The sequence below is a fragment of the Oncorhynchus masou genome, chromosome 15 (genome assembly GCF_036934945.1).
Source record: "Oncorhynchus masou masou isolate Uvic2021 chromosome 15, UVic_Omas_1.1, whole genome shotgun sequence".
In the NCBI taxonomy this organism is placed as follows: domain Eukaryota; kingdom Metazoa; phylum Chordata; class Actinopteri; order Salmoniformes; family Salmonidae; genus Oncorhynchus; species Oncorhynchus masou.
This window is the reverse complement of record NC_088226.1, coordinates 19,786,426-19,806,056: the sequence shown is the minus strand read 5'-3', so window position 1 is coordinate 19,806,056 and position 19,631 is coordinate 19,786,426. Positions and strand designations below refer to the sequence as shown.

At 42.4% G+C, this 19,631-nt stretch overlaps 1 protein-coding gene across 2 annotated transcripts; it reads left to right on the top strand.

Annotated features, from left to right (window-relative positions):
• The first annotated feature begins 5,411 nt into the window (after positions 1-5,411).
• LOC135555837 (interferon a3-like) lies at positions 5,412-9,491 on the top strand. Of its 2 annotated transcripts, XM_064988598.1 has the most exons (6): positions 5,412-5,790; positions 5,964-6,051; positions 6,348-6,422; positions 6,553-6,702; positions 8,791-8,868; positions 9,182-9,491. In XM_064988598.1, exons 2-6 carry the CDS (start codon positions 5,965-5,967, stop codon positions 9,269-9,271), a joined length of 480 nt encoding a protein of 159 aa, XP_064844670.1. In that variant the 5' UTR covers positions 5,412-5,790; position 5,964; the 3' UTR covers positions 9,272-9,491. The 2 variants fall into 2 exon arrangements, with proteins under 2 accessions (XP_064844670.1, XP_064844669.1); XM_064988597.1 differs by lacking the exon at positions 5,412-5,790 and having other exon boundaries at positions 5,902-6,051.
• The last annotated feature ends 10,140 nt before the right edge of the window (positions 9,492-19,631 follow it).

The window sequence follows — 19,631 nt, the reverse complement described above, 5'->3', positions numbered from 1 at the left end:
TTAATTGGTCTAGTAATACTATCCTATCCTGGAATGTTTCTTGTCATGTGACCTGTTTAATGTCTGCTATCCCTCCTGTTTCCTCTGTCTCTTCTTCACAGGAGGAGCCTGGCGATTTGACAGGGGTGCCGGAGGAGTATCACGATCTGCGCACGGTGTTCAGTCGTTCCAAGGCCACTTCTCTCCCTCCACACCGGTCGTATGACTGTAGTATTGATCTCCTTCCGGGAACTACTCCCCCGGGGTAGATTATACTCTCTGTCGGCTCCCGAACGTAAGGCTCTCGAGGATTATTTGTCGGTTTCGCTCGACGCCGGTACCATAGTCTCCTCCTCCTCTCCCGCCGGAGCGGGGTTTTTTTGTTCAGAAGAAGGACGGGTCCCTGCGCCCATGCGTGGATTATCGAGGGCTGAATGACATAACAGTTAAGAATCGTTATCCGCTTCCTCTTATGTCTTCAGCCTTCGAGATCCTGCAGGGAGCCAGGTTTTTCACCAAATTGGACCTTCGTAACGCCTACCATCTCGTGCGCATCAGGGAGGGGGACGAGTGGAAGACGGCGTTTAACACTCCGTTAGGGCACTTTGAATACCGGGTTCTTCCTTTCGGCCTCGTTAACGCTCCAGCTGTCTTTCAGGCACTAGTTAACGACGTCCTGAGAGACATGCTGAACATTTTTGTTTTCGTTTACATGGACGATATCCTGATTTTTTCACCGTCTCTCTCGATTCATGTTCAGCACGTGCGACGCGTCCTCCAGCGCCTTTTGGAGAACTGTCTTTATGTGAAGGCTGAGAAGTGCACTTTTCATGCCGCCTCTGTCCCTTTTCTCGGTTCCGTTATTTCCGCTGAGGGCATTAAGATGGATCCCGCTAAGGTCCAGGCTGTCATTGATTGGCCCGTTCCTAAGTCACGCGTCGAGCTGCAGCGCTTTCTGGGCTTCGCTAATTTCTATCGTCGTTTCATCCGTAATTTCGGTCAGGTGGCAGCTCCCCTCACAGCCCTTACTTCTGTTAAGACGTGCTTTAAGTGGTCCGTTTCCGCCCAGGGAGCTTTTGATCTTCTTAAGAATCATTTTACATCCGCACCTATTCTTGTTACACCTGACATCTCTAGTCAGTTTGTTGTTGAGGTTGACGCGTCAGAGGTGGGCGTGGGAGCCATTCTTTCTCAGCGCTCTCTCTGACGGCAAGGTCCATCCTTGCGCGTTTTTCTCTCATCGCTTATCGCCGTCAGAACGTAACTATGATGTTGGTAATCGCGAACTGCTCGCCATCCGCTTAGCCCTAGGCGAATGGCGACAGTGGTTGGAGGGGGCGACCGTTCCTTTTGTCGTTTGGACTGACCATAGGAACCTTGAGTACATCCGTTCAGCCAAACGACTTAATGCGCGTCAGGCTCGTTGGGCTCTGTTTTTCGCTCGTTTCGAGTTTGTTATTTCTTATCGTCCGGGCTCAAAAACACCAAGCCTGATGCTTTATCTCGTCTCTTCAGTTCTTCTGAGGTCTCCACCCGACCCCGAGGGGATTCTCCCTGAAGGGCGTGTTGTCGGGTTGACTGTCTGGGGAATTGAGAGGCAGGTAAAGCAAGCACTCGCTCACACTCCGTCGCCGCGAGCTTGTCCTAGGAACCTTCTGTTCGTTCCCGTTCCTACTCGTCCGGCCGTTCTTCAGTGGGCCCACTCTGCCAAGTTAGCCGGCCACCCCGGCGTTCGGGGTACGCTCGCTTCCATTCGCCAGCGTTTCTGGTGGCCCACTCGGGAACGTGACGCGCGTCGATTTGTCGCCGCTTGTTCGGTCTGCGCGCAGACTAAATCTGGGAACTCTCCTCCTGCCGGCCGTCTCAGACCGCTTCCCATTCCCTCTCGACCGTGGTCTCACATCGCTTTAGATTTCATCACCGGACTGCCTTCATCAGCGGGGAAGACAGTTATTCTTACGGTTGTCGATAGATTCTCTAAGGCGGCTCATTTCATTCCTCTCGCTAAGCTCCCTTCTGCTAAGGAGACGGCTCAGATCATTATCGAGAATGTTTTCCCGAATTCATGGCCTTCCGTCTGACGTCATTTCCGACAGAGGCCCGCAGTTCACGTCTCAATTTTGGAGGGAGTTTTGCCGTTTGATTGGGGCTTCCGTCAGTCTCTCGTCCGGCTTTCATCCCCAGTCTAACGGTCAAGCCGAACGGGCCAATCAGACTGTTGGTCGCATTTTACGCAGTCTTTCTTTTCGTAACCCTGCGTCTTGGTCAGAACAGCTCCCTGGGCAGAGTACGCCCACAACTCGCTTCCCTCGTCTGCTACCGGTCTATCTCCTTTTCAGAGTAGCCTCGGGTACCAGCCTCCGCTGTTCTCATCTCAGCTCGCCGAGTCCTGCGTCCCCTCCGCTCAGGCTTTTGTCCAGCGTTGCGAGCGCACCTGGAAGGGGGTCAGGTCGGCACTTTGCCGTAATAGGGCGCAGACTGTGAGGGCCGCTAATAAGCGTAGGACCAAGAGTCCTAGATATTGTTGCGGTCAGAGAGTATGGCTCTCCACTCAGAACCTTCCCCTTAAGACAGCTTCTCGCAAGTTGGCCCCGCGGTTCATTGGTCCGTTCCGTATTTCCCAGGTCATTAATCCTGTCGCTGTGCGACTTCTTCTCCCGCGCTATCTTCGTCGCGTTCACCCGGTCTTCCATGTCTCCTGTGTTAAGCCCGTTCTTCGCGCCCCCGCTCGTCCCTCCCCCCCCCCCATCCTTGTCGAGGGCGCACCCATCTACAGGGTTCGTAAGATTTTGGACATGCGCCCTCGGGGCCGTGGTCATCAGTACCTAGTGGATTGGGAGGGGTACGGTCCTGAGGAGAGGAGTTGGGTTCCCTCTCGGGACGTGCTGGACCGTTCGCTGATCGATGATTTCCTCCGTTGCCGCCAGGTTTCCTCCTCGAGTGCGCCAGGAGGCGCTCGGTGAGTGGGGGGTACTGTCATGTCTTGTTATGTCTGTTCCTGTCCTTTCTCTTCACTCTGTCTCTCTCTGCTGGTCTTTTTAGGTTACCTTCTCTGTCTCTCATTCTTCAGCTGTTCTACATCTCCTCTAACTAGCTCATTCACTCTTTCACACCTGTTCTCTCTTCCCCCTCTGATTAGGTCTCTATTTCTCTCTTTGTTCCTGCTACTTTCAGTGTCTGATTCTTGTTTGTGTTTTTGATGCCAGAAGCAAGCTGTCGTCTCGTTTGCTTCCACCTTGTCCTATCCTGTCGGAGTCTGCCTGGCAGGTGCATCCTGCACTATACTACGTTCTTTTTGTTCCATTGTCAACGTTGGAAGAGGATTTATGCCATTCCTGTTTTTCATTAAAGAACTCTGTTTTCTGTTAAAACCGCTTTTGGGTCTTCACTCAAGTACATAACAACAACAGTCAGGAAGTTAAAGCTTGGTCGCAAATGCGTCTTCCAAATGGACAATGACCCCAAGCATACTTCCAAAGTTGTGGCAAAATGGCTTTTAAGGACAACAGCCCTGACCTCCATCCTATTGAAAATTTGTGGGCAGTACTGTAAAAGTATGTGTGAGCCAGGAGGCCTATAAACCTGACTCAGTTACACCAGCTCTGTCAGGAGGAATGGGCCAGAATTCACCAAACTGATTGTGGGAAGCTTGTGGAAGGTACACCAAAACATTTGACCCAAGTTAAGCAATTTAATGGCAATTCTACCATATACTAATTGAATGTATGTAAACTTCTGGCAAACTTGGAATGTGATGAAAGAAATAAAAGTTGAAATAAATCATTCTCTCTACTATTATTCTGACATTTCACTTTCTTAAAATAAAGTGGTGATCCTAACTGACCTAAGACAGGGAATTCTTACTTGGATTAAATGTTAGGAACTTTGAAAACTGAATTTAAATGTTGTTGGTTAAGGTGTATGTAATCTTCCGACTTCAACTGTACATTGGGATGATGCAGTTTAGACATTTTTTGCTCATTGACGTCTTACACATTCTAAATTCTACAGTTCTACATCGTTTACATGTCGGCTAGACATCAACATTCTATTATGATATCTTGGCAACATCTTCCCAACGTGCAAACACTCTTCAAACTACATATTCCATACCCAATTCGATATGTCAGCCACAGGTGTCTATTATTACTGGGGAGAAAACTCAGGGGAAACTGATTACATCACACAACTTGTGTAAAACAGTTGGGAAAACCCCAATATGCGTCCACCGCAGACGTGTCATGGGACGTAAGAAAAAGTTTCAGCACCATCAACAGGTATCACTACGAGCACTAAAACGCATGAAGACGTCAGCCACTTCAACACATTGGACGTCGCCACACAGCAAAGATTCTATTAGTGGTTCTGTGTTGTGGCTGCAGCCCTGTTGCTACTGTTATTGCCATGCTTGTAAAACTATAGGCAATAAATTGATGATATATATGATGGGAAATATAGCTCTCTGACTCTTTGGTATTACATTTCAAGCGTCACTCTTATGATTCATCCTCATGGCTGGTCCCCAATAGAAAAAAATATTTTATACATAAGGCCCACACTAAGGCTATATCAAATAACACCAAGGCCCGTATTTATAAAACGTCTCAGAGTAGCATTGCTGATATAGGATCAGTTTTGCCTTGTAGATTATAATTCATCGACATGGAGGGGGTCCAGATCCTAGATCAGCAGTCCTACTCTGAGACGCTTTATGAATAAATTCAGCAGAATAATTACTCTACTTCTGACTTTTTAGCCTATAACATGAGATTTCAATGTGAACCCACCTATGACATTTTATCAAGACCCTGAAGGAACAGGTGTGTTTGTACTGGGTTGGATCAAAAAGCCTGCACCTCCTCCTGCTTGTCTCCAGGACTGTGCAAACAGTTTTGGTGACCACTTCCCTACAATATATGATCTGTACAGTTGAACAGGCTTTGTATTTTATGAATTAATCCCAATATTATATATAAAAATTAGCAATAAACCATTGCCAAGATTTGACCTTGTATAGTCATTCAAAAACGTACACAACACAATGACACACACACACACACACACACACACACACACACACACACACACACACACACACACACACACACACACACACACACACACACACACACACACACACACACACACACACACACATAGCACTGTCAAAACTAGTGACTCTGCAGGTAAAATATCCTTGTTATCGTAGCCTATACCAGGGAGCTATTGTCACATTTTTTTTTCATTTCCCCTTGTAAAAAAAAAACGACAAATAGAAAGTTCCAACAAATCCTGTTGTCGTTGCTTGTCAACGTTGCATCACCAGCAGTCAACAGTAGGGTGAAAGTTGGTTACGTCATTGTGAAAATGAAAGTTGAGAGATGGGGGTATTGAAGCTGACGTCCCCATTCACTTTTCATTTGTAGCGCAACAGCAGAAGACGACGGAACAATATGTCGGACTAACTTTGAACGAAACCCACTAAATGAATGTATTATATGGCTACATTTCTTTAAAAGTGTGGGTTTTATTTCGACTTAGACGATTTTGTAATCAGACTATTTTCCTCGGTTCACGCGAAGTTATTAGCAGTTGAAAGCAAAGCTCGCGAATAGCCTTTACTCGCTATAGTAATAGCCTAGCCGGTATCTAAATGGAATAATATTTTCTTGTGGTTCAACTATAATTTAAAGCTGCTTTCAAAGAGAATGTGTGTAGATTTACTTCGATTTGTTCGTCCAGGAGACGGAGCAGGCATGGAATTCCAGGTGCTACATGTGCTAGTCTGGAAAATGAAAGTTCCCGCCTCCGGTAGGTTGATCAGGGGAATTTCTCTATACAGCTTTCCCTTTCCCAATTCCACATAAAACTACTTTACACAGCCAAGATGTTCAAACTCATCTGGATAACTAACAGCGAAACAAACTGCTATTTACAATGTATACAATACAGAGTTGGACGTGCATTTTTCTTATTATTTGCAGTATGCAGAGCGTGTGTCATTGCTGTGACTGGATTCGACACCACTACGGTCACTTGAGCGCAGAATACCTTTCCCTGCTGGACCAGATGGTGAGTTATCAGCACATTGTAAGAGGAGACTGAATGCATGTATTAAGGACTGCAAAACAAACAACCAAGTAAAATAGTCATACGTTTCATGTTTAGCATCTGTGTTAGAAAACTGTTAGCCTATATTCGAATGTACATAGTAAAAGGGCTCTAAGGCTATAATGACAGCTCGATCTAGAGACGCTATCTACATTATGCCTACTGTACTTGCAGTATAAGCTATACTTGATGTCTGTCTTGATTGCTCTTGAAGTATTTGACTCAAAACTTAACACACTATATTGATTGTTTTCCAGGGAGGAGATATCACAAAGCAGAATGCCCCTGTCCTTTTCCCAACATCACTTTACAGACACATAGATGATGCCGAGGTAAAGGCTAGAATTTTGAGTTATCATGTTCTGATATGCTTTGGAATGGTGGTCTTGACCCAATGTTATATTGATGGCATAACGGAAGCCCCTACTGTTTCTAATCTTCTTTTTATATCTTCCTGGGTAGTTTGAGGACAAAGTCAGATTCCTGAAAGAGACCATCTATCAAATCACAAAACTGTTTGATGGGAATATGAAATCTGTCACCTGGGACAAGAAAAACCTGGACGATTTCCTCAACATTCTAGAACGCCAATTGGAGAACCTTAATTCCTGTGTAAGTAACGGGTCTATTTAAAGTATAATCCCTGTTTTGATCAGGGCTCTCCAAACCATTTCACGGAGAGTTACCTTCCTGTATGTTTTCGCTCCAACCCTAGTTGTAACTAACCTGATTCAGTTTATGACCACCTAATTAAATAGGTGTGATAGATTAGGGTTGGAGTGAAAAGGAGTAGTTCTCCAGGAACAGGTTTGGAGAGCCCTGGTTTAGGTGTAGCCTACTAACTCTAGAAGTGGAAAAGTCTACGTATAAAGTGCATATAAAATATTCAACCCCTTGACTTTTTCCACATTTTGTTACGTTACAGCCTTTTTCTAAAATTGATTAAATAGATGTTCCCCCTCATCAATCTACACACAATATTCCATAATGATAAAGCAAAAACCGTGTTTTAGAAATTTTTGCAACTGTATTAACAATAAAAAACTGTAGTATCACATTTACATAAGTATTCAGACCCTTTACTCAGTACTTTGTTGAAGCACCATTGGCAGTGATTACAGCCTTGAGTCTTATTGGATATCATGCTACAAGCTTGGCACATCTGTATTTGGGGAGTTTCTGCAATTCTCCTCTGCAGATCCTCTCAAGATCTGTCAGGTTGGATAAGGAGCGTTGCTGCACAGCAATTTTCAGGTCTCTCCAGTGGTGTTTGATCAGGTCAAGTCCGGGCTCTGGCTGGGCCACTCAAGGACATTCAGAGACTTGGCCCAAAGCCACTCCTGCGTTGTCTTGGCTGTATGCTTAGGGTCATTGTCCAGTTGGAAGGTGAACCTTCGCCCCAGTCTGAGGTCCTGAACGCTCTGTTGCAATTTTTCATCTCGGTTGTCTCTGTACTTTGTTCTGTTCATCTTTCCCTCGATCTTGACGAGTCTCACAGTCCCTGCCAATGAAAAACATCCACAGCATGATGCGGCCACCACTATGCTTAACCGTAGTGATGGTGCAAGGTTTCCTCCAGATGTGATGCTTGGCAGGCCAAATAGGTTTCATAAGACCAGAGACACTTGTTTATCATGGTCTGTGAGTCCTTTAGGTGCCTTTTGGCAAACTCCAAGTGGGCTGCAATGTGCCTTTTACTGAGGAGTAGTTTCCGTCTGGGCACTTTATCTTAAAGGCCTGATTGGTGGAGTACTGCAGAGATGGTTGTCTTTCTGGAAGGCTCTCCCATCCCCACAGAGGAAATCTGGAGCTCTGTCAGAGTGACCATCAGGTTCTTGGTCACCTCCTGACCAAGGCCTTTCTCCCCCATTGCTCAGTTTGGCCGGGTGGCCAGCTCCAGGAAGAGTCTTGGAGGTTACAAAGTTTTTCCATTTAAGAATGATGGAGGCCACTGTTTTCTTGAGGACCTTCAATACTGCAGAAATATTTTTGTACCCTTTCCCAGATCTCTTCCTCGACACAATCTTGTCTCGGAGCTCTATGGACAATTTCCTCAACTTCATGAACTGGTTTTTGCTCTGACATGCACTGTCAACTGTAAGACCTTAAATTTACAGGTGTGTGCCTTTCCAAATGATGTCCAATCAGTTGATTGTACTTCAGGTGGACTCCAATATAAGTGTAGAAACATCTCAAGGATGATCAATGAAAACAGGATGCACCTGAGCTGACTTTTGAGTCTCATAGCAAAGGGTCTGAATTAATTTGTAAATAAGGTGTTTCTGTTTTTGCATCATCATTATTGGATATTGTGTGTAGATTGATGAGGATTTTTTTCTTAAATCCATTTTAGAATAAGGCTGTAACTTAACAAAATTTGGAAAAAGGGAAGGGGTATGAATACTTTCCGAACGCACTGGATATGGGTTATTACAGATTTTGAGCCAGTTTGCGACAGCACATAAATAATATTGCAGCAATGAGAAATGCAAATGATTGTGGATTATAATTAGTAGACATTTTTGTATGCTTTGATGCATTTTTCTTTATGGCAAAGCAATTTTGATATTTTAAAGTCAAAATTACAATCTTTAGAATCATTTTCAAACATTATATACACATTAAGTTTCCAATACACTGAAAAAAAAGCTCAAATGAAGATCCTATTACGCTAATGTTTTGTTTCATTTTGTCCAACAGGTATCACCTGCCATGAAACCTGAGGGGAGACTGAAACGGTACTTCAAGAAGTTGAATAGGAAGGTTCTGAGAAAAATGGTGAGTTTGGTTTCGTATGGAAACGTGTTTAATACATGTAATCAAATGAATATAACCTAGACTTGGCTGAACAAGGGCAGTGTTCTGGGGGCATATGTATCAAACATCTCAGAAGTGCTGATCTTGTATCAGGTCTCCTCAGTCCTTATCTATAGTGATTTAAAAGACAAAACTGATCCTAAATCAGCTCTCCTACACTGAGAAGATTAACACATACGGCACCAGTCTATTCTTTGTTGTTCTAGACAATATGGTCATTATTTTGCCAAGAAAGTTCACCCCACTAATATTGCAAATGTTCTGTGTTTTTCAGAACTACAGTGCACAGGCGTGGGAGCTCATCAGGAAAGAGACGAAACGTCATCTGCAAAGATTGGATATCCTTGCAGCACAGATGTACTGATCATCCAGACTCATTTCAGAAGCTACACCCTTACCAGTTTATAAAACATGAATACAATCATGTTGGACCCTGTCAGTCTATTTATCATATTTAAGTCAATAAATTATTGTTTTTTTATTTTTATAATTTATAATTTATATTTCGTATTTCCCTTTTGTACATGTGTTGAACTGAACTGTATTGCCTGTCTACTTGAAAAAAACTGTTTAAAAATAATATTGAAAATGTGAATAAAAACGTATTTTGTATAAATTGTCCAAATTTCGTCCTTGTCTGAAACCAATGAGTGAATTTATATTATCTTATCTAACTATCAGAGGGGATGCACATTAAACTTGTTGCTGATCAGTCACATGATAATTTCTACTTTAAGTTCATGTATGATTGCAGTTTTGTGTCTTTTCGTGATTTATTTTTAATGTGTTTTTGTACTTTGTTAGGGTTGCTGTTCTTTTTATTTTCCCTGTTTGTTTTTGTGTGGTAATTACACTGTCGTAGTGGGCTGAAGGGTGTGGGGAGATATGAGTGAGGCGTAGAGGATAATTTGGTGGACCAGGAACTTTTAGCTCCCACTTGACATTGTGGATGTTAATTTATTCAGTCTGTCCATTGTATTAAACACCTGTATGTCTGGAGCTCTGTCAGAGTGACCAAAGACATGGAACGACAAAATGGAAAAAGACAAAAAAACAACGGTGTCAGCAGAAGGGGAAGGCCAGAGAACACATACTTGGACTAGCTAAGGAGCAACAGGCACCTCTGGAGGACCCACCTTTCACCTAGTCGACCCAAATCCATATGGTGAGGACTGTACATGTTTAAACAATGTTGTAAGAGAAGAAAGGAGGATGTTTTTTAATCACACTCATGAATACACATGAATACCCCTGTCAGTAAATTATGCCCTGAATCTAGTCTGTCACGCCCCGAAATCTGCTCCTTTTATTCTCTGTCCCCAACGAACTGGACGACCAGTTTTGATAGCCTTTAGCTGTACCTTCATCCTACTCATCCTCTGTTCCTCGGGTGATGTGGAGGTAACCTGATGGGGCTATGGGAAATACTGCCCCCTTTTGGATGAATTGTGTGCCCAAAGTAAACTAAAAAAAAAAACTGTCAAAAATTGCTAATATATGCATATAATAATTATTATTGTATAGAAAACACTCTAAAGCTTCTAAAACCGTTCGAATTATGTCTGTATGTAAAGCAGAACTCACAGGGCAGCCATTCTCCCAAACTCTCTCTCCCTCCTTAGAAAATTCCTCCAACTTTGACGTCATCGCCCCCACCCTTGCCAACCAGCTATGGCTCTGGGAACAGTTTCTATTTCTTCAGCGTGCTCCCGTCTTACAGTGAGACGTACAACGGAGAAAATAGCACGAGCTTTGACTGCTTGGTGGGCCAAATACTGAGGTGTCACGAGTTTTCAGGAGCGCGCTCTGGAAAAACGGACGTTTTTTTCCAAACTGGTTGAAGTGAGTTCGTTACTTTTGATTTAATCGCCAATTGTTTTGTACGTTAAAAACATCCTAAAGCTTGATTCTGCATTTAGTTTGACCAGTTTAGTCGACATATAATATGTAAATTTGAAGTTTTGATGCACAATTTTCGTGATCAAGTCCTTTTTGGGGTAATTCACCTGAAGATGTTAGCTTTTGCTAATACAAAGACACACCAACTGCAACCAAACGTTATATTAGGTAAGTATAACTCCTTCCACAGCATTCTTGTCGAAGACCATCAAAGGTAAGGGAATATTTATGTTATAAAATTGTATTTTTGTCGAATCCAACATAGTAGAGAAATAATGCTAATGGCTGAGCGCCGTCTCAGATTATTGAATAGTGAACGAATTCTGTAACGTTAAAAATAAATGTAACACAGCGTTTGCATTAAGAAGAAGTGTATCTTTCTAAATATATGTAGAACATGTATATTTAGTCAAAGTTTATGATGTTTATTGCTGTTATCTGGCGTTAGCTGCTGGAGATATTTATAATTTCTCCGGTCATTTCTGCTGCATTTTTTGAACATGGCTCAATGTAAATGGAGATTTATGGATATAAATTGCATATTATTGAAAAAAACATAAATGTACTGTGTAACATGTGCTATTACTGTCATCTGATGAAGATTTTCAAAAGGTTAGTGAATTATTTTTCTTTTAATCCTGCGTTTGTGATTGTGCTAATTTGCATAGCCATGTGGCTACATATTGTATGTTTCCCTAGTGGTGGTTTAACATAAATATGTGCTAGGTTTTCGCTGTAAAACATTTTAAAATTCTGACATGCTGGGTAGATGAACAAGGTGTTTATCTTTCATTTAAGCTATTGGACTTGTTAATGTGTGGAGGTTAAATATTTGTAAGAATATTTTTGCTTTCCCTGCGCCACTGTTGTGGGCTGAAGGGGGGGGGTGGTTCCCAGTTGAGAACCCGTAGCCCCATTTAACCCAGGCCCTGCGTATCCCCAGGCACTCTCATTTGTTGACTTCTGTAACATTGGTTTCATACATGTTAACATCAGAAGCCTCCTTCCTAAGTTTGTTTTACTCACTGCTTTAGCACACTCCACCAACCCTGATGTCCTTGCTCTGTCTGAATCCTGGCTAAGGAAGTCTACCATGAATTATGAGATTTCCATCCCCAACTACAACATTTTCCATCAAGATAGAACTGCCAAAGGGGGAGGCGTTGCAATCTACTGCAGAGATTGCCTGCAAAGTTCTGTCACACTTTTCTATGCCCAAACAGTTTGAGCTTCTAATTTTTAAAATGACTCTCTCCAGAAATAAGTCTCTCACTGTTGCCACCTGTTATAGACCCCCCTCGGCTCCCAGCTGTGCCCTGGACACCATATGTGAAATGATTGCACCACATCTAGCTTCAGAGTTTGATCTGCTAGGTGACCAAAACTGGGATATGATTAACACCCCGGCAGTCCTACAATCTAAACTAGATGCCCTCAATCTCACACAAATTATCAAGGAACCCACCAGGTACAACCCTAAACCTGCAAACATGGGCACCCTCATAGATATTATCCTGACCAACTTGCCTTCCAAATACACCTCTGCTGTTCTCAATCAGGATCTCAGCGATCGCTGCCTCATTGTCAGCATCCGTTATGGATCCGCGGTGAAACGACCACCCCTCATCACTGTCAAATACTCCCTAAAACACTTCTGCGAGCAGGCCTTTCTAATCGACTTGGCCCGGGTATCCAGGTAGGATATAGACCTTATCCTGTCAGTCGAGGATGCCTGGTCATTCTTTAAAAGCAATTTCCTCACCATCTTAAATAATTGTGCCCCTTTAAAAAAATGTAGAACTAAGAACAGATATAGCCCTAGGTTCACTCCAGACCTGACTGCCCATGACCAGCACAAAAACATCCTGTGGCGGACTGCACTAGCATCGAATATCCCCGCGATATGCAACTTTTCAGTGAAATCAGGTACCAATACACGCAGTCAGTCAGGAAAGCAAAGGCTAGCTTTTTCAAACAGAAATTTGCATCCTGTAGCTCTAACTCCAAAACGTTTTGGGACACTGTAAAGTCCATGGAGAATAAGAGCACCTCCTCCCAGCTGCCCACTGCACTGAGGATAGGGTACAGTGGAGAGAAGAAGTATTTGATACACTGCCGATTTTGCAGGTTTTCCTACTTACAAAGCATGTCTGTACCTTTTATCATAGATAAACTTCAACTGTGAAAGATGGAATCTAAAACAAAAATCTAGAAAATCACAGGGATTTTGGCCCACTCCTCTATACAGACCTTCTCCAGATCTTTCAGGTTTCGGGGCTGTCGCTGGGCAATACGGACTTTCAGCTCCCTCCAAATATGTTCTATTGAGTTCAGGTCTGGAGACTGGCTAGGCCACTCCAGGACCTTGAGATGCTTCTTACGGAGCCACTCCTTAGTTGCCCTGGCTGTGTGTTTCGGGTCGTTGTCATGCTGGAAGACCCAGGCACGACCCATCTTCAATGCTCTTACTGAGGGAAGGAGATTGTTGGCCAAGATCTCGTGATACATGGCCCCATCCATCCTCCCCTCAATACGGTGCAGTCGTCCTTTCCCCTTTGCAGAAAAGCATCCCCAAAGAATGATGTTCCACTTCCATGCTTCACGGTTGGGATGGTGTTCTTGGGGTTGTACTCATCCTTGTTCTTCCTCCATACACGGCGAGTGGAGTTTAGACAAAAAGCTCTATTTTTGTCTCATCAGACCACATGACCTTCTCCCATTCCTCCTCTGGATCTTGCAGATGGTCATTGGCAAACTTCAGATGGGCCTGGACATGCACTGGCTTGAGCAGGGGGACATTGCGTGCGCTGCAGGATTTTAATCCATGACGGCGTAGTGTGTTACTAATGGTTTTCTTTGAGACTGTGGTCCCAGCTCTCTTCAGGTCATTAACCAGGTCCTGCAGTGTAGTTCTGGTCTGATCCCTCACCGTCCTCATGGTCATTGATTCCCCACGAGGTGAGATCTTGCATGGAGCCCCAGACTGAGGGTGATTGACCGTCATCTTGAACTTATTCCATTTTCTAATAATTGCTCCAACAGTTCTTGCCTTCTCACCAAGCTGATTGCATATTGCCCTGTAGCACATCCCAGCCTTGTGCAGGTCTGATGTCCTTACACAGCTTTCTGGTCTTGGCCATTGTGGAGAGGTTGGAGTCTGTTTGATTGAGTGTGTGGACAGGTGTCTTTTATACAGGTTTCGAGTTCAAACAGGTGCAGTTAATACAGGTAATGAGTGGAGAACAGGTGGGCTTCTTAAAGAAAAACTAACAGATCTGTGAGAGCCGGAATTCTTACTGGTTGGTAGGTGATCAAATACTTATGTCATGCAATAAAATGCTAATTAATTACATAAAAATCATACAATGTGATTTTCTGGATTTTTGTTTTAGATTCCGTCTCTCACAGTTGAAGTGTACCTATGATAAAAATTACAGACCTCTACATGCTTTGTAAGTAGGAAAACCTGCAAAATCGGCAGTGTATCAAATACTTGTTCACCCCACTGTAACACTGTTACCACCGATAAATCCACAATAATTGAGAATTTCAATAAACATTTCTCTACGGTTGGCCATGCTTTCCTCCTGGCTACCCCAACCCCGAACAACAGCTCCACACCCCCCGCAGCTACTTCGCAAGCTTCCCCAGCATCTCCTTCACCCAAATCCAGATAGCAGATGTTCTGAAAGAGCTACAAAACCTGGACCTGTACAAATCAGCTGGGCTAGACAATCTAGACCCTCTCTTTCTAAAATTATCCGCTGCCATTGTTGCAACCCACATTACCAGTCTGTTCAAACTCTCTTTCGTATTGTCCCAGATCCATAAAGATTGGAAAGCTGCCGTGGTCATCCCCCTCTTCAAAGGGGGTGACACTCTAGACCCAAACTGTTATAAACCTAAATCCATCCTGCCCTGCCTTTCTAAAGTTTTCAAAAGGCAAGTTAATGAACAGATCACTGACCATTTCGAATCCAACCGTACCTTCTCTGCAGTGCAATCCGGTTTCTGAGCTGGTCATGTGTGCATTTCAGCCACGCTCAAGGTACAAAACAATATCACAACCGCCATCGATAAAAGACAGTACTGTGCAGCCATCTTCATCGACAAGGCCAAAGCTTTCGACTCTGTCAATCACTGTATCCTTATCGGCAGACTCAACAGCCTTGGTTTCTCAAATGACTGCCTCGCCTGGTTTACCAACTACTTCTCAGACAGAGTTCAGTGTGTCTAATCGGAGGGCCTGTTGTCCGGACCTTTGGCAGTGTCTATGGTGGTACCACAGGGATCAATTCTCAGGCTGACTCTTTTCTCTCTATATATCAATGATGTCGCTCTTGCTGTGGGGGATTCCCTGATCCACCTCTACGCAGACGACACCATTCTGTATACATCTGGCCCCTCTTCGGACACTGTGTTAAGTAACCTCCAAACAAGCTTCAATGCCATACAACACTAACATCACTACTCTGGACGGTTCTGACTTAGAATATACGGACAACTACAAGTACCTAGGTGTCTGGCTAGACTGTAAACTCTCCTTCAAGACTCATGTTAAACATCTCCAATCCAAAATTAAATCTAGAATCGGCTTCTTATTTCACAATAAAGCCTCCTTCACTAACGCCGCCAAACATACCCTCGTAAAACTGACTATCCTATCGAACCTTGACTTCGGCGATGCCATTTACAAAATAGCTCCCAATACTCTACTCAGCAAACTGGATGCAGTCTATCACAGTGCCATCAGTTTTGTCACCAAAGTCTCTTACACCACCCACCACTGCGACCTGTATGCTCTAGTTGGCTGGCCCTCGCTACATATTCGTCGCCAGACCCACTGGCTCCAGGTCATCTATAAGTCTATGCTAAGTCTAAGTCTGTAAGTCTAGGTAAAGCTCCGCCTTATCTCAGCTTACTGGTCACGATAAAAACATCCTCCAGCAGCACGTGCTCTAGTAGGTATATCTCACTGGTCGTCCCCAAAGCCAACACCTCTTTTAGCAGCCTTTCCTTCCAGTTCTCTGCTGCTAATGACTGTAACGCATTGCAAAAATCGCAGAAGCTGGAGACTTACATTTCCCTCACTAACTTTAAACATTAGCTATCTGAGCAGCTAACCGATCGCTGCAGCTGTACATAGCCCATCTGTACATAGCCCACCCAATCTACCTACCTCATCCCCATATTGTTTGTATGTACTTTTCTGCTCTTTTGCACACCAGTATTTCTACTTGCACATCATCATCTGCTCATCTATCACTCCAGTGTTAATTTGCTAAACTACTCCCCTCGGGCTTCTGAGCGGAAGAAATATCAGCCTGCGCAGAGAAGCAGTAGATTGAACATCACTCAACTTTCTAGAATTTCCCCCTTTAGTTACCACTATCAAAGTTTGGCTCTACTGTGGGAATGCTCGAATAAACGGAGTATTAGCCACTTCATTGTAACATACCGAAACAAAACAAACTTCGAAAGACTTAGTAGGGAAAACCAACTGTACAACAGATTGTCTTGTAGGCAGAGCGCATTGGAGTAGGAATCTATTGCATTGACAGGCACGACTCAGGACCATACTCTATGCAGACCAGTGCACCATAATCAATCAGAGCTGTATCTTGTTCCGTTTTAAGGGTAATCTTCTTGTTAATCCCACAACAGTGTCTTTACAACTATAGCACCACAAACGATTATGTTAGGTCACCACCAACTCACAGAAAAATTCAGCCATTTTTCCAGCCACAGAGAGGAGTCACAAAAAGCAGAAATAGAGATCAAATGAATCACTAACCTTTGATGATCTTCATTAGATGACACTCATAGGAATTAAGTCCATGTTCATGTTACACAATACATGTATGTTTTGTTCGATAAAGTTCATATATATATACAAATCAGAGATTACATTGGCGCATTATGTTTAGTAGTTCGAAAACATCCGGGTATATTGCAGATGGCCACATCAATTTACAGAAATACTCATAATAAACATTGATAAAAATGATACACATGTAATACATGGAACTTCAGATAAACTTCTCCTTAATGCAACCGCTGTGTCAGATTTCAAAAAAGCTTTACCGAAAATGCACACCATGCAATAATCTGAGTACAGCGTTCAGACAAAAAAATTCAAGCCATACAGATATCCGCCATGTCATGGAGTCAACAGAAGTTGGAAATAGTATTATAAATATTTACTTATTTTTAATGATCTTCATCAGAATGCACTCCCATGAATCCCAGTTCCACAATAAATGTTTGATTTGTTCGATAAAGTCCATCATTTATGTCCAAATACCTCCTTTTTGTTTACGCGTTTATCCCAGTAATCCAAATTCATGATGCGCAAGCCAGACGAAAAGTCAAAAAGTTCTGTTACAGTTCGCAGAAACATGTCAAACGATGTATAGAATCAATCTTTAGGATGTTTTAAACATAAATCTTCAATAATGTTCCAACCGGAGAATTCCTTTGTCTGTAGAATTGCAATGGAACGCCAGCTAACTCTCACATGAATGCGCGTGGTCAGCTCATGCCTCTCTGGCAAACCTGACTTAATCCTCTTTCATTTGCCCCCATTTCACAGTAGAAGCATCAATCAAGGTGGTTCTAAAGACTGTTGACATCTAGTGGAAGCCTTAGGAAGTGCAATATGACCCCATAGACACTCTGTATTCGATAGGCAATGAGTTGAAAAACTACAAACCTCAGATTTCCCACTTCCTGGTTGGATTTCTTCCCAGGTTTCTGCCTGCCATATGAGTTATGTTATATTCACAGACATCATTCAAACAGTTTTAGAAACTTCAGAGTGTTTTCTATCCAAATACATATAATATGCATATATTTGCAACTGGGCCTGAGTAGCAGACAGTTTACTCTGGGAACGTTTTTCATCCAAGCTACTCAATACTGCCCCCAGCCATTAGAAGTTTTTAATATTAATGCAAAAAGGAAACCCTTATCCTATCCTATTAGAATATAAGTAGTTCATGTTAAACAAATCATAATATTCAATTAATTATTTGTATTTTGTTCTAACAGGTAAAGGCTATGAAAACTAGACTATCAAAATCTTTTTGTTCACTCAAAATCTGAGTGAACAAAAAGATGAGCCTTCACTTCAAGTTCCTGAAGCATTACTTGAAACGCGAGGTAGGTTGATCCATGTCTTACAAAGAGAGTACATTCACCAAAACTGGATGTATTTATGTGATGATACAACATGTGTCTATTCTCAAATCTTGACAAGTGTATTTCATTCATGCAGGAATACAGCGCAAGCGGCTGGGAAGACATAAGGACAGTGGTGCTGGCACACCTACAAAGACTAGACACAACATTATAAGTAGCTATGAGCGTTGTGTGTGTTGTGTAGATATTATTTGTTTATATATATATTTATTTACATGTTTACTTGTTTGTTTTTTTAAAGTATTTATTTATTGTGTAGTAATGTTCACAACTCTGTGGAGTAAATATTTTTTTATATTGAATAATTATGTGATTGATTTAGGCTATACATAGCCTAATGTAACAATGTTTTTGTATATTTATTTTTGTATTTAAGAAGGCCATTGCATACTGTATTTATTACTGCAACCCTAATGGAAATGTTTGTTATTGTAATAATGACATATATTTGAATAAATAAATTATTTACACATTTGTTTCAAACTTAACTTCATATTTTGTTTACAGCTGTAATCTTTTTTAATCAAATTAATTGTAATTGGTCCAATACACATATTTAGGAGATGTTCTAATGGGTGTAGCGAAATGCTTGTTGTCCTAGCTCTACCGCTGCAGTCATATCTAACAATACACAACGATACACACACATCTAAAAGTAAAAGATTGAACATAAGAAACATAGAAATATAAGGAGGAGCAATGTCTGAGTCCGGAGTGTATATATATATATATATATATATATATATATATATATATATAAAGTACCAGTCAAAGGTTTGGACACACCTCAGGGTTTTTCTTTATTTTTACTATTTTCTACATTGTAGAATAATAGTGAAGATGTCAACACTATGAAATAACACATATGGAATTGTAGTAACCAAATAAGTGTCACGTTCTGACCGTCATACGTGTGTGTTTTCCTTGTTTTAGTGTTGGTCAGGACGTGAGCTGGGTGGGCATTCTATGTTGTGTGTCTGGTTTGTCCATTTCTATGTTAGGCCTGATATGGTTCTCAATCAGAGGCAGGTGTTAGTCATTGTCTCTGATTGGGAACCATATTTAGGTAGCCTGTTTTGTGTTGGGTTTTGTGGGTAATTGTTCCTGTGTTTGTGGCACCAGATAGGACTGTTTTGGTTTTTTCACGTTTCTTGTTTTGTAAATTGTAGTACTTTCATCTTTATTAAAGATGCACAAAACTAACCACGCTGCATTTTGGTCTGCCTCTCTTTCCCCACAAGAAAACCATTACAATAGGTGTTAAACAAATCAAAATATGTTATATTTGAGATTCTTCAAAGTATCCACCCTTTGCCTTGATGACACTTTTGGCATTCTCTGAACCAGCTTCAGGAGGTAGTCACCTGGAATGCATTTCAATTAACAGGTGTACCCTGTTAAAAGTTAATTTGTGGAATTTCTTTCCGTCTTTATGCGTTTGAGCCAATCATTTGTCTTGTGACAAGGTAGGGGTGGTATACTCCCCAAACTCCCTCACGATGCCAGGACAGCGGAGTCAATCACCACCTTCCGGAGACACCTGAAACCCCACCTCTTCAAGGAATACCTAGGATAGGATAAGTAATCCTTCTCACCCCCCCTTAATGATTTAGATGCACTATTGT

Bases quoted from the DNA above. Each gene is read 5' to 3' on its own strand.
- LOC135555837 (XM_064988597.1), top strand. From the start codon at position 5,917: ATGTATACAATACAGAGTTGGACGTGCATTTTTCTTATTATTTGCAGT. The intron at 6,703-8,790 runs GTAAGTAACGGG...TTTGTCCAACAG, and splicing joins TGGAGAACCTTAATTCCTGT to GTATCACCTGCCATGAAACC. The intron at 8,869-9,181 runs GTGAGTTTGGTT...TGTGTTTTTCAG, and splicing joins GGAAGGTTCTGAGAAAAATG to AACTACAGTGCACAGGCGTG.